General features: G+C 41.0%; 1 protein-coding gene across 5 annotated transcripts in view; it reads left to right on the top strand.

The window, feature by feature from the left end:
• The first annotated feature begins 3327 nt into the window (after positions 1–3327).
• The window catches only part of UHRF2 (ubiquitin like with PHD and ring finger domains 2), a 97162-nt gene continuing 87933 nt past the window's right edge, over positions 3328–12556 (top strand). For 2 of the 5 annotated variants that reach the window (XM_019809755.2, XM_019809754.2), the window contains exons 1-2: positions 3328–3825; positions 9694–9927. In XM_019809755.2, the coding sequence (XP_019665314.1) occupies positions 3673–3825; positions 9694–9927 (387 nt within the window). In that variant the 5' untranslated portion in view covers positions 3328–3672. The remainder of the gene's footprint in view (positions 3826–9693; positions 9928–12556) is intronic. The other 3 variants (XM_011237057.3, XM_002929061.4, XM_019809756.2) reach the window with 3 other exon arrangements.

The following is a 12556-nucleotide window of genomic DNA, read 5'->3' on the forward strand; positions in this document are numbered from 1 at the left end:
GCTTCCTTCGCACTGGCCAGACTCAACTGGAAGCCTGAGAGCACTGATTCCATTGATATATTCCTTGCCCTTGGACTCCAGGACAGCAAGCAGGTAGAGTGGCTCTGGTGGAGCAAAAGGAAGACCACCAACATAGAAGTGCTGATGAAAAGGTGATAATCGTAGCTTCAGAGAGCAAATTGAAATTCACTTTTTTAACATACATGAAAGTTCTTGACTTTGGGACGTTAGGTGAGAAAACTGGAGATATTCTGTGGTGTGAGGAGTCTAGAATAATTAGTTCAAAAATCTTTTTCTGTTTCGCCTGTTTTGAGTTGAACAAATTTTGAATCATGACTGATGGCATAAATTTCAGTATTTGCTCTTGATCCATAAATAATTCCTCTCTTCTTTGCCTGTTCACATCCAAGTTGTTTTAGCTGTTTATGTGATAATAAAGCACGTTATATCAGAACTGTCTGATATTTTGTTTTTTGTCAGAGAACTTCTATCTTGCTTTTTCAACTGAACAACTTCCTAAGTAGGCAAAAAAACATGCAGGGAAAGAGGGGAAACCTTAGTTATAGTATGTACTGTGTGGAGAAACACAGAGGGGTGTATTTTGTTATATATAGAATCACTATTTGCAATTACTTATTTATATCCTAAGGAACTTACTACAGACATAAGCTTATGTTTCAAGAAGTAATTAATTTGGTCTCCACAGGACAAATATATTTTTTCTGGGTCTCACACCTCTAAGTCCTGTCCTACCAATCCTTTGGGATCTATAGTGCCTAGATTAACACAAATCCTATACAGTCGAAGTAGACACCAATTTTCACAGTTTTCCCGCAAGAGTTCTCCACCACATTAACAAGGATAAATCCCTTCATGGGTGTGAGTACACAAAGTCTTGACTAGTTCATCTTTCAGAGCTTTTCTACTTCCCTTCAAAACTTTGGATTTATATTTCCAACGGTCAGTTATACATCTCCATCTAGTTCAGTTAAGAGCATCACCATCTACCCAAGATACCCATTTTTCTCCCAAACTAGAAAACCCAGGAATTAGTCTCAGCATTTCACATTTCCACATCCCTCATAGTGACACATTTTACAAGTCTGGTAGGCTTGATTTTCTAGAATATTCTGGAATTTGCTTTTTCTTCTCTTATCCATTGCCACAATTTTTCACTGAAATTGACACAATTGCCTCTTCACTAAACTTTCTGACTGGTCCTTTAGCTTTTCCCTAAGGTATCCTTCAAAATTCCTTCTGTTATCTTTCCAAATGCATGTTTAATCACATCAGTGGTCTCCTTAAAATTTTAGTTTCTTCCTGTGGCCTGCAAAATCTACTGCTTTGAATGCTAATCTTCACCATCCACCCTTCTCCATCTAGTCAACCTTTCTCTGATATGCAATCTCTTCTGACCTGTAAAAATGCACACCTTCTGTTTGTACGTAAGCATTCTCTTCTCTTCAGGCATTCTCTGCTTATCTAAATCCTCTCCGTAATAATAGCATGAAAATAATTTATTGTGTACTACCAAGGGATGGGTGCTATGCTAAGGACTATACGTCCATTAAATGTTATGAACACCATTTTACACTGAGGAAATTAAAACAGGTAACTGGTCCAAGATCACATTTGAAGTAAACATCAAAACTGGGATTATAATTCAGATCTTTCTCAATCTATGAGTTGAAATTTAAATACTGCCCCCATTACAATATACCATCTAACTTAGGTCAAGTTGTACCCCTATCCTTACACTTCCAGATCATTCTGGTCCCCCTTCTCTCACTGCTAATTACTGTTTAAACTGACAACAAACTACTTAGTACTCAACAATTCTTTAGTATTTTCATCTTTTCTAAATCTTACCTGAACTAGGTTGTAAATTCTCTGTAGCAGGGAATTAAAGAAACTCTTAACATGTCTTCACAAGGGTAGAGCACATTCTTATAATAGCAAATACCTATTCCTCATTGGGGCAGGTTAGAAGTGTGCTTTACATATCTCCATCATCTCATTTACGCATGTAATGAATATTCAATATTTGCTGTACTTAAATCAGGAGCAGACAAGATGAATTATATTTAGAGGATATAAGTGAATGTAAATTTTTCAGCAAGGGCAGAGACCCAAAAAACTAGTATGTATTCCATTTTTTTCTGTCTCTTACATGTTGGGCCATCCTTTTCTTAATGTTACTTCTGGACTTCGCCAGACTTGTAATTATTTTAATTGGTTATTACAAAATTGCTGCTCTACCTCTATGGTAATAATTAGCACCAGTCTGAATATTCAAGCTGTGGATTTTGGCAAGTACAAAGTCCAAATTTTGTTATATGTATTATTTTATACCTATATCCCTTTATATATCTCTACTTTCACATGGTCTCTTCCTTCTTATGAAGACATTTTCATTTTAAATAAACCCACTGTTAGCTAATCCTGCGTTGGGCCTATTTCTGATCATTTATTCCTGGTAGGATCTTTGGAGTTTTTCCTTCTGACATGTGTAGTTCTGCACCCTTTGTAAGTGTTCTCCATGCCCCTTCAATCCGTTAGGTCAAAGGCTCACTAACAAGGTCCAGAAAACAGAGATGTCCGATTCTGGCGAGCGGCCCTCCGGGTGGCAACACCAAAACCTCTGTGGCCAAAGGTCCAGGCGTGAAGGCTTTGGGTCAGAGAGGGCGATACCAGCGGGACCAGCGGCCTGCGGACCCGAAGCCTCCACCTCGACCCAGACGCGGGAAACCACAGGAAGCAGGTTTCCGCGCGAAGACAGCCTTCGGGCTCGGCGGGAAATTCGGGCCCGGTAGGAAGTTGGCGAAGCATAAGCGTCCTGGGTCCTTCCCCGGGCGGCAGGTCCCGCCAGGCCGCGGGGCGGGCCGAGTCCGGCTGAGCGCGGCAGAACAGGCTCGGTTCCTTCTGGGCTTTCTCAGAAATTTAGGCCGCACCCGCCCGCACCCCCATTTTCATGATCATACAAGTGCACGTCAGAGTTGCTTATTTTGGACGTGTTTTTGAGACCACAGAAACGTATCCGCTTGGGCCTGAGGAGTCGCTAGCCCCCCTGGGTCCCAAACACAGGACTAACACGGGAACCCTTGCTGTGGGCTTTGCAACCGCGCGAAACCTTCAGACTAGAGGGCGTTTCCAGGGCCCAGGTGCTGGAGCAGGGGCGAGCAACGGCTCTCCGCAGCCCCGCCCCTCCACCCCGCCCTCTCCGCACCCGCCCATTTTAGTTCTCTCCGGGCTGTAGCCTTCCCTCCCCGCCCCCTCACCCCCGCTGCTTCCTCTTTAAGGCGGAGCCGGGCGTCGATCTCGCGAGATCCGGGTTGGCGCCGTGACCTCCATGTGGGAGCTAGAGCTCTATAAGTAAACACTCCGTGCAGCGCAGACAAGGCTTCTTCCTATTTGTGAGGCGGGGGCTGCGGTGGTGGCGGCCCCTGCTACTGGTTCCGGTTTCCTTTCCTTCTCAGCTCCGGGCAGGCGCGCGGGTTAGGAGTCGCCGCCTCCTGTGGGGTCCCGGCATCTGGTCGGTTTCCCTCATTTGTGTGCGCGCTCGCCTGCCGCCCGCGGAGAGCCGGAGCCGCTGGAGAAGCGGGCCGGGTGGGGCGCGGCGTCCGGAACGCAGGGGGAGACAAAGCCGGGCCAGCCCCTTCTCCTGGCGCCAAGATGTGGATTCAGGTTCGCACCATCGACGGCTCCCAGACGCGCACCATTGAGGACGTGTCTCGCAAAGCCACAATTGAGGAGCTGCGCGAGCGGGTGTGGGCGCTGTTCGACGTGAGGCCCGAGTGCCAGCGCCTCTTCTACCGGGGCAAGCAGGTGAGGCGTGCCCACCGCACCCCTCGGGAAGCCCGGGGAGAGGGCTACAGGGCGCCGCTGGAACGCGTAGGCTGGACGGGCCCGAGGGCTTGGTCCGCCGCGCGCGTAGAGAGCACCTGGCTCCCCTTCGGGTGGGCAGCCCGGGAGGCTCAGAGTGCAGGCCCAGGGCCCGCCGAGGGGGCGCAGCGGGGTCCCTATCAGCCCCAAAGTGCAAGTGCGGCTGGCAGGGTCAGAGGCGGAGGCACCCAGAGCGCGGAGACCTCAGCCTCCCCCCCTTTCTCAATGGGCCAGTATAGCCCGCCGGAGTGCCTGGGTTCCCTCGCTTCCCGCGCTCGGCGGGGTCGGCGCCCCTGGAGGCGGGGAGGGCAGCGGGCTCTGGCGGCCATGCCACAGTGCTGGTGGGGAGGGCCGACGGCCCCGGCTCCGGGCCGCGCTGACCCGGCTAACGGCTCACATTGCTTCCGTGGCTCGTCTGCGCTCCCGGCTTCCGAATAGGAGGGGGGAAACTTACAGCTCGCTTCCTCTTAGGCAGGAACCCTAGTTCTGACTCTTAACTGCGAAGGGGTCTGAACACACTAAAGATTCGAAGCGTTTCCAAGACTTCTGGCTCCCCTCCCTCACCTCCTCTTCTAGAATTGGAATCTGTCTTGAGGATTACGGACTTGGACTGAAGGAGGGAGCTCTTGATGTAATTCGGCATCGGGTTTAAACTCCCAGGTGTAGGCAAGGTAGGGGAGTTAATCCCAGAATGGAAAGGAGTTTGAAAGACTGTTTTGCTCTTTTTGCTTCTCACCTTCTGATGTAGTCCCCCTCACACAAGCTTTTAAAACAGCAACTGGAGCATAGCCAGCGGTACCATACTTGAAGGCTGAAAGTGGTTTTGGCAGTGAGGGTGTCTGTGGGTGTCTCTGGTAGTTGTATGGTATGGCCATGCTCTGGCCCATTGAAGATTTTTCTTCTCCGACAGGTTCATACCTAGAGACCAAGCCTACCCAATTTTGTTTGTTTCGTTTTGTTTTTCCGTTTTTTCCTCCACTAGAAAGGTGGCATTCTCCAGTTGATTAGACCACAGTTTGGCGTCAGTTTTGTGGTTTGGAATAAATGTACTCTTTGATTTGGTGGAAGTAGCATTTTCCTATAGCCACAAAGGATTTGAAAGGAATATTTTTTCTTCCCTTCATAGGATTAGCTTCAAAAACTGCCCAGAAATGTTAGAGTAACAAGATTATACTCTGAGAGAGAAAGAGTCAGGGTTTATTTTAATTTGTTGTTGAATAAATGATAACATCTTTGATAGGTGTCTGACGCTGTTTTATATTGATCCTTTACTGTTAGACTTGTAAAAACAGGTGTTCAATTTAGTTGTAAACTTTGCTTTTGAAATCATGTGTACACTACGTAGCTTTGTATTGCTGATACCTTTTTATCTATTGGTCAAAGATAAAAATTACGTAATCAAGTCTTCTGAATTTTATTTTCTAGCTAGGAATATAGTAGTACATGAATTGCTGGGATACTTTGACTTTACAAGAGATAGAAATGAAGCGTGAGAATTGTGTTTTCTGGGAAACACTCCTAAAGTCTAATTATCAAATATACTACTAAAAGAAAACGTGGCACCTGGCTGTCTTGAGGAAAAAGTAGAAATTGAGTTAAATTCAGGTCAACAAAGTAGACTTCCAGTAAACCAGGAAACTCGTTCCGGATGTAGGGAAAAAGTGTTGAGGATAATCACCCTTTTGTACTTCTTCCCCCAGGACAGTTGATAACTCACCGCTTTTGATTTCTTCGGCTCAATTATAAGCCAGTAAGGATGAGGAATGGAACTTTGGTGCCCCATTGAGTTGAAGACAGAAGGAAGACACTGCTTCAGCTGTGTTTACTTCTTTGTGAGCTGAGGAACAGCCATGGCAGTGGTTACTACCTCCATTCTCTTTTACTCTTTGGAGTTCACAGTCCATGGACAAAGTAATAGGTCTGTAGCAGACAACTATTGGATTGGCATCATAGGGCTGCCCCTAGCCTATAAAATGCCTTTGTGCTTATTTGAAAAAGGCACTCCTTTACTACCACATAGTGAAAAATGTCATAAATCAAATTTACAGTATCTGTGATGTAAATGGTGGTACCCTTTGCCTTTATTCCCCACCCCTTTTATGTTAGGTTTGTTGCTTTTAGTCTTAGATATATACCAGAATCACTTGTGGATATTAATTATAAGTTCTCAACCCACCCCAGAATTGCAAGTGGTTGAATTTAACAAGACCCCGTGGGAGATTCTGATGGCCACCAGAGTTTGAAAATGGATGTTGAAGAATAGTCAATCTCCTAATTTCTTACTATTCAAGGTATGGTCCCTGAATCAGCAGGACCTGCAGCATTAGGTTCACCTGGGAGCCTCACACTTATCGAAGTAGAATCCAAATTTTTAACAAAGGCCCCAGGTGATTTCTAGCAAATTAAATTTGAAAAACAGTAATTGTGTAATTGACTCCACTTTTGAGGGTTAAGATAGAGGGCAGCAGTTGCAGGGCTATAAAAGTTCTGGTTAGAGGGGCGCCTGGGTGGCACAGCGGTTAAGCGTCTGGCGTCTGCCTTCGGCTCAGGGCGTGATCCCGGCGTTCTGGGATCCAGCCCCACATCAGGCTCCTCCGCTATGAGCCTGCCTCTTCCTCTCCCACTCCCCTTGCTTGTGTTCCCTCTCTCACTGGCTGTCTCTATCTCTGTCAAATAAATAAATAAAATCTTTAAAAAAAAAAGTTCTGGTTAGAGTAGGGTAACCTCACTTGGGTATTACTCTGGGAGGTTGAGTGTGCATCCTGGGGATTAGGTCTTTAAGGAAAGTTACATTGATGGATCTCTAAATATTTTGAGAATCCAGAGCTTTTCCTACTTTGAAAGTATTCTGTCACTTCCCCTCATTCTTTTGTTTATGCCACTGTAGGTGGGACATGAACCAGAGCTGAAGGAAAACTGAGTAGTACCCTTTTAAAAGCCCCTGGATTCTTTATTTTTACATGGAATACAAAGTAAAAGCATTTGCCTATTTAAAGGGGAGAGAGAAAGTGTGTGTCATATCTATATTATATATATGATATGAAAGATACATGAAAGTTGTTAAGGGATCCAGGTTGAGGGCATTGTTATCAGTAACCCCTTGGGAATGACCTCTCCCATTGCCTTCTCAGCTATTGCCAGCTGGTGTTTCCTTCCTAGTTTTATTTCCCATCACTGTTGCAGTTCTTCCTGTTACCTGGAATTTCTTCCTTCAACCCCATATACATGCAAGACTGAAGTCTGGCAAAAAAACCCAAAAAACAAAAAACAAAAATAAACACTCTAGGGCCATTCTTGCCCCTCTAGTATTTTAAATACTGCACTCCCATTTTCTAGGATGGCAGTTCCCAAACATTTTCAGCTTTGAGACACTGATGGACTATGGTTACATGCCTGAAACTCACGGGTGTTCGTGATTCCTAAGTGATTCAATCCCTTCTCCACTTGGGGTATAATATAAGTGGCAATAACTTCCAATCTACACTTAAATTTGGGAGAACTTCACTAGTTTTCAAGTAACAATTCATTCACAAAAGCCTAGCTGTGTGGAAGTTACTACGCAATGGATAGTAATCACTATTTTATGAAAACTGGAAGAATACGTATGAATTAGGGGAGAAGTAGATACTCTGGGTAAAAGTGGCTGTTTTAGCAAGCGTGAATAATTGAAGGAAAAGTTATATGTTAATGTGGGCCTAATGTCTACAATAGGACCTCATGCCTTGATATGCTTAGTGTTTTCCTGACTGAAGACATTGCTCTTCGTTTCAAACCAAGTACCGTTTGAAGCAGCTTATATTATTTTGGCCACTTAGTAGAAACTTGTCAGAGGGATTTAAGTATAAGAATGTCCCCGCTGTCCCTCTGACTCTTGTGCCTCAGATTTCAAAGGAAAATTGTGGAAGCACTTTCAATTTCCAATTATTTTACCATCTTAACAGCTTTCTTCATTTTGGGAGATGTCCTTCCAGTTAATTGCATATTGTGTTACTGGGTTTTTTGTTTGTTTTGCATGTTCTATACTGTTAAGAGTTTGTTTTTTCTTTTACTTGGACATTCATAATGTGCAACAGTTGTATGTTTAATCAAGTTGTACTTTTTCAACTGATTCAGAATTGGTATGTCTTACTTTTTTGGGGGAAAGGGGTATTGGAGAGTGTCAAAATGAAGGTGTGAATGTTTAGTTATATATTTAGTATAGTTTTTTTGCTCCTTGAATTTTTCTCCGGGAGTTGAAGATTAGGTGGGTGTTGTGTTTTGTTTTGTTTTTTTAATAAGGTAAGCAATATTAACAATTTCTAATCCCTATAAGGGCTTATTTACTTGTTGACTTGGGAAACTCCTTAGGCTTTTTGTAATAAGCATGTGAACCAGCCTGTGAGATAGTGTCTAATATCCCCACTGGGAAATTTGTGAATTGTTTAATCACTTAATGTAGTAAAAATTGTGAATATCTATAATATGTAGGGTTGTGCTAGATGTGTTTTGGGACCACTTGAATTAAAATTATTTATCCAGTATATTAGTAAGTTTATCGTTTAAGGACAAACTTATTCATTCCCTTTGGTGGACTTTGGAAATATGGTCTTATTGTGTTAAGGAGTTGAGGACGAGGATGGGTTTTATATAGAAAGAGGGGGAAAATGAACAGTGGTTAAATTGGTGATGTTTCTGGGGAAATGATAGTTTGATCTTCAAGGAGCTTTTCTTACTGTATTATGGTAAAGTGGCCAACTGAATTTTATAAAGAAACAAAATGGAAACTATTAGTTTTCAAGGGTTTCTGTAACAAAGCCACCAAAACCTAGGTGGCTTAAAACAATAGAAATTTATTGTCTCCTTTTTCCAGAGGCTGTGAGTCTGAATTCAAAGTATGAGCAGGGCCATGTTCTCTCTGATGTTTCAAACAGAGACTCCTTCCTTGTTTCCCTCAGCTTCTAGTGTTACTAGGAATCCTTTGTAAATTCCTTGGTTTGTAGATGCAATGCTCCAGTCACATGACTGCCTTCACATCTTCTGTGGTCCAAATTTACACTTTTCATAGGGATGTCAATTACAGTGGATTAGGGCCCACCCAATGTGACCTAATTTTAACTTGATTACTGCTATAAAGACCCTGTTTTCAAATACATACTGAGATATTTGGGATTAGGACTTTAGTATAATGGGGAGGAGGGGTTGTCACAATTTAATGCATTGCAGAGACCTTGCCAAGATATGGGTAAGTTGCAAGATAATTTATTCATTATTCATCCTGGAAGACTTTTCATGATACAACTTGACAACCTTTATAAATGGAGAATAGAATTAGAGAACTTTAGGCAAGTGGAATAGCATGACCAGTACTTGTAATTCTTGCTTTAATTTTTTTTCTGCTTGATTTAAAAAAAAAAAATTGCTGACAGTGCTTCAGAAACATAAAATTGTTAAATGTCTTTATGAGCACAAGGTCATAAAACCACTCACCTTCAAAATTCACCTTTCTTACAGTGGATTCAGGTACTGTTAATTTAAATAAGACTTGGGGGAGAAGTCTAGGGTTTTTCTGCCTACATGTTGAAGTCATGTAAGCAATGATATATGTTTGGTTTCAGTGGCTATTCATGTTCCTGATAGCTAATATGGAATGATTGTCAAGAATTTATCGAGGTCTTGAGATGCTGCTGCCATCAGAGGCCATAAAGTAATAGGAATGGTTTCAGGTTCACTAAATTGTATTGCTATGAGTTTTAATAATTTGGGTAACTAAAGATGTGGAAAGATCAAGTTTTGAGAGAAGCATTTTAATCTTTTTTTATCCTTTTTTTCCAGTTGGAAAATGGATATACTTTATTTGACTATGATGTTGGACTGAATGACATAATTCAGCTACTAGTTCGCCCAGACCCTGATCTTCCTAGCACATCTAAACAGATTGATGTACAGGCCAAACCCTGTTCTAATAGCCCACCTAAAGTAAAGAAAACCCCAAGGGTGGGACCTTCTAGTCAGCCATCTACATCAACTTGTGATTTTCTTATTGATCCTGGCATTGGGCTATATAAGGTATGTTGTCTTCTTTGGACTTGATAGTTGTGGAAATACAGATGTCTCTTCTCTTTAGGATGTTGCAAATAAGTGAAGATTGATTGTCATTTGAAAGTAAAGACTGAGCTGTTGATACTTTAACTTCTAAGTCTTTAAAAATTGTGCAATATGTAGATAAATGTATAAAATGTAAGTACAGCCTAAAAATACAAAGCAAAAACCTGTGTAATTCCACTGAGGTTAAGTAGAATAATGCCAGTTCCTTTTTAAAGCCACTACTAGAACATATCTCCCTTAAGAGGTAAACTAATTCTGATTATTCTGATCTTTTTTGTTTTAGTGTTGCTACTTTTGTTATCTCTAAAAAATGTTTTGTCTTGCCTATATTTGAAGTTTATTTAACAGAATTCTATTTTTTCTCAGCTTTGATTCTCATTTTATTAACATGCCATAATACAGTCAGCCAATGATTAATAGATAATTTTGGGCTTTTCCCAGTTCCACCTGTTTTGAACCTTCTTTGTGTATCCTGGTGCACTGTTCTAGAATTTCTTTAGGAATTTTTACCTAGAAATGGAAGTGCCGGTTCACTCACAGGATACTGCCAAATTGCTCTCTACTGTGTTCTGTTGGTCTGCTTGTGTATCCCTATGTTTGTGCTCTTCTAAGTACTGTAGCCTAGTAGACTGTTATCTCCCTATCCCATATCTCCCAAATCTATTCCTATTTAAGGGTGTCTTGGTGTTCAGCTTTTAACACTTGCATGTAAAAATTTTAGAATTAGCTTGTCAAACTATACAGATAAGTAATACAGGATTTGATGGGGATTGTATCTATAAAATAGCTTGCAGAATTGACAACTTTACAATGTTGAGTCCTTCATTCATGGACATGATTGATGTCTCCACTAACTTAGATCTTTGATAGCTTTATCAGTTTTCTTTACATATCTTATTTCTAGTGGTTGCATTTTTAATACTATTATAAATGGTTATCTTTTAAAATCGTGATGTTTGCCTACATATAGAAATGCAGTTTATACATTTATTGACCCTTGTATCTACCAACATTTTCAAATTCTAGTAAATTTGGTAGAAATAATTGAATGACAGTTTTGCTTCATCCTCTCCTTAAGATTGTATTTTCTTAATTCTTAGCGGTTGGGACAAATTGGGACCAAGACTCAATTTTTCAGAGCATTTTTAGGCTAAAAACTAAAAATTAGTAGCTGAAGTAAATTAAGAAAATGCAAATAAAGATAATTTTTGATATAAGGAAAAATGGAAACAAATCCTATGTATAGAATTAAGAAAACTGGCCAAGAGCTATATCTCAAAAGTATCTGGCCTAGATGGCTACACTGATGAATTACCTTAAACCTCTAAAGAATAGATAATTATCTAAATTGATCCACAACTTAAAAAAAGGAAAGCTTCCCATTGCTTTTTAAATTTAATATAGCACTGATATTGGTGTGCTTTTTGTTATATTTTAGTATCACTACATATTGATGTCAAACTGAAGTTATATTTAGCAAATAAAATTATGGCTATATGTTAAAAGAATAATACCTTGACCAAGGATGGTTTGTCAAGAAGTGGGCTAGATCATTATTTGAATTTTTTTTAAATATATAGATGTTTCAGGTATATAACTTTATAATTTGCCTTCTAAAATTCAGGTTTACAGCTTTATAATTCGATACACTACAAGGTGATCACCACCGTAAAGTCTAGTTACTATCCGCTACCACACAGTTGACCCCCTTTGCCCATTTTACCCAACCCCCAATATAGTAATATTAATATAATTCATCATAGTAATAAGCCAAAAAAACCCAAATGATCTAATCTAAAAAAGAGATCCATTTCTGATTTTTTAAAATAAATCCTTCGTAAGCAGAACAGATGGAATACACGAATATTTTAAACTGTACCAGCATCATGCTTAATAGTGGGGGAAAGCCAGAAGCATTCCCATTAAAGACAGGAGTCAGACAAGGAAGCCAGTTAATGATGTTACTTAGTATCTTTCTACATGGAGATAGGCAGGAGAACAACAAAGCGTAAATATTGAGAATGCAAAGTTATTATTTATGGCTATCTGGAAAGGCTAAGAAGATAAACATATTAGAGTGTTACAATCAGTAAGGTGGTTCTTTAAATACTAATGCTTTCCTTGTTACAATCATTTAGTAAAAGAAAAAAATTTATAATAAAATGTAGTGTCTGGGAATAAAGTTACATGACATGGGCAAGACTTCTATCAACTAAAACAATGCTTTTTATATAGTCAAAATTTAGAATTTTAAGATTTGAGAGAGCAAGCACAGCAGGGAGTGGGGGGCAGAGGGAGAGGGAGAAGCAGGCTCCCTGCTAAGCAGGGAGCCCAACGGGGGGAGCTGCATCCCAGAATCCCAGGATTGTGACCTCAGCCAAAGGTAGACACTTAACAGACTGAGCCACCCAGGTGCCCCAGAATTTAGAATTCTTAATGTCTATTTCCATATTGTCTACAGCACCTACTGATATCATCCCTCTGAGTAACCAGTATTTTCTATGTGTTTTTTGTTTTGTTTGTTTGTTTGTTAAGATTTTATTTATTTGAGACCGAGAGTGTAAGAGTGGGTTGAGGGACAGAGGGAGAA

The sequence above is a fragment of the Ailuropoda melanoleuca genome, chromosome 7 (assembly GCF_002007445.2).
Source record: "Ailuropoda melanoleuca isolate Jingjing chromosome 7, ASM200744v2, whole genome shotgun sequence".
Classification (NCBI taxonomy): domain Eukaryota; kingdom Metazoa; phylum Chordata; class Mammalia; order Carnivora; family Ursidae; genus Ailuropoda; species Ailuropoda melanoleuca.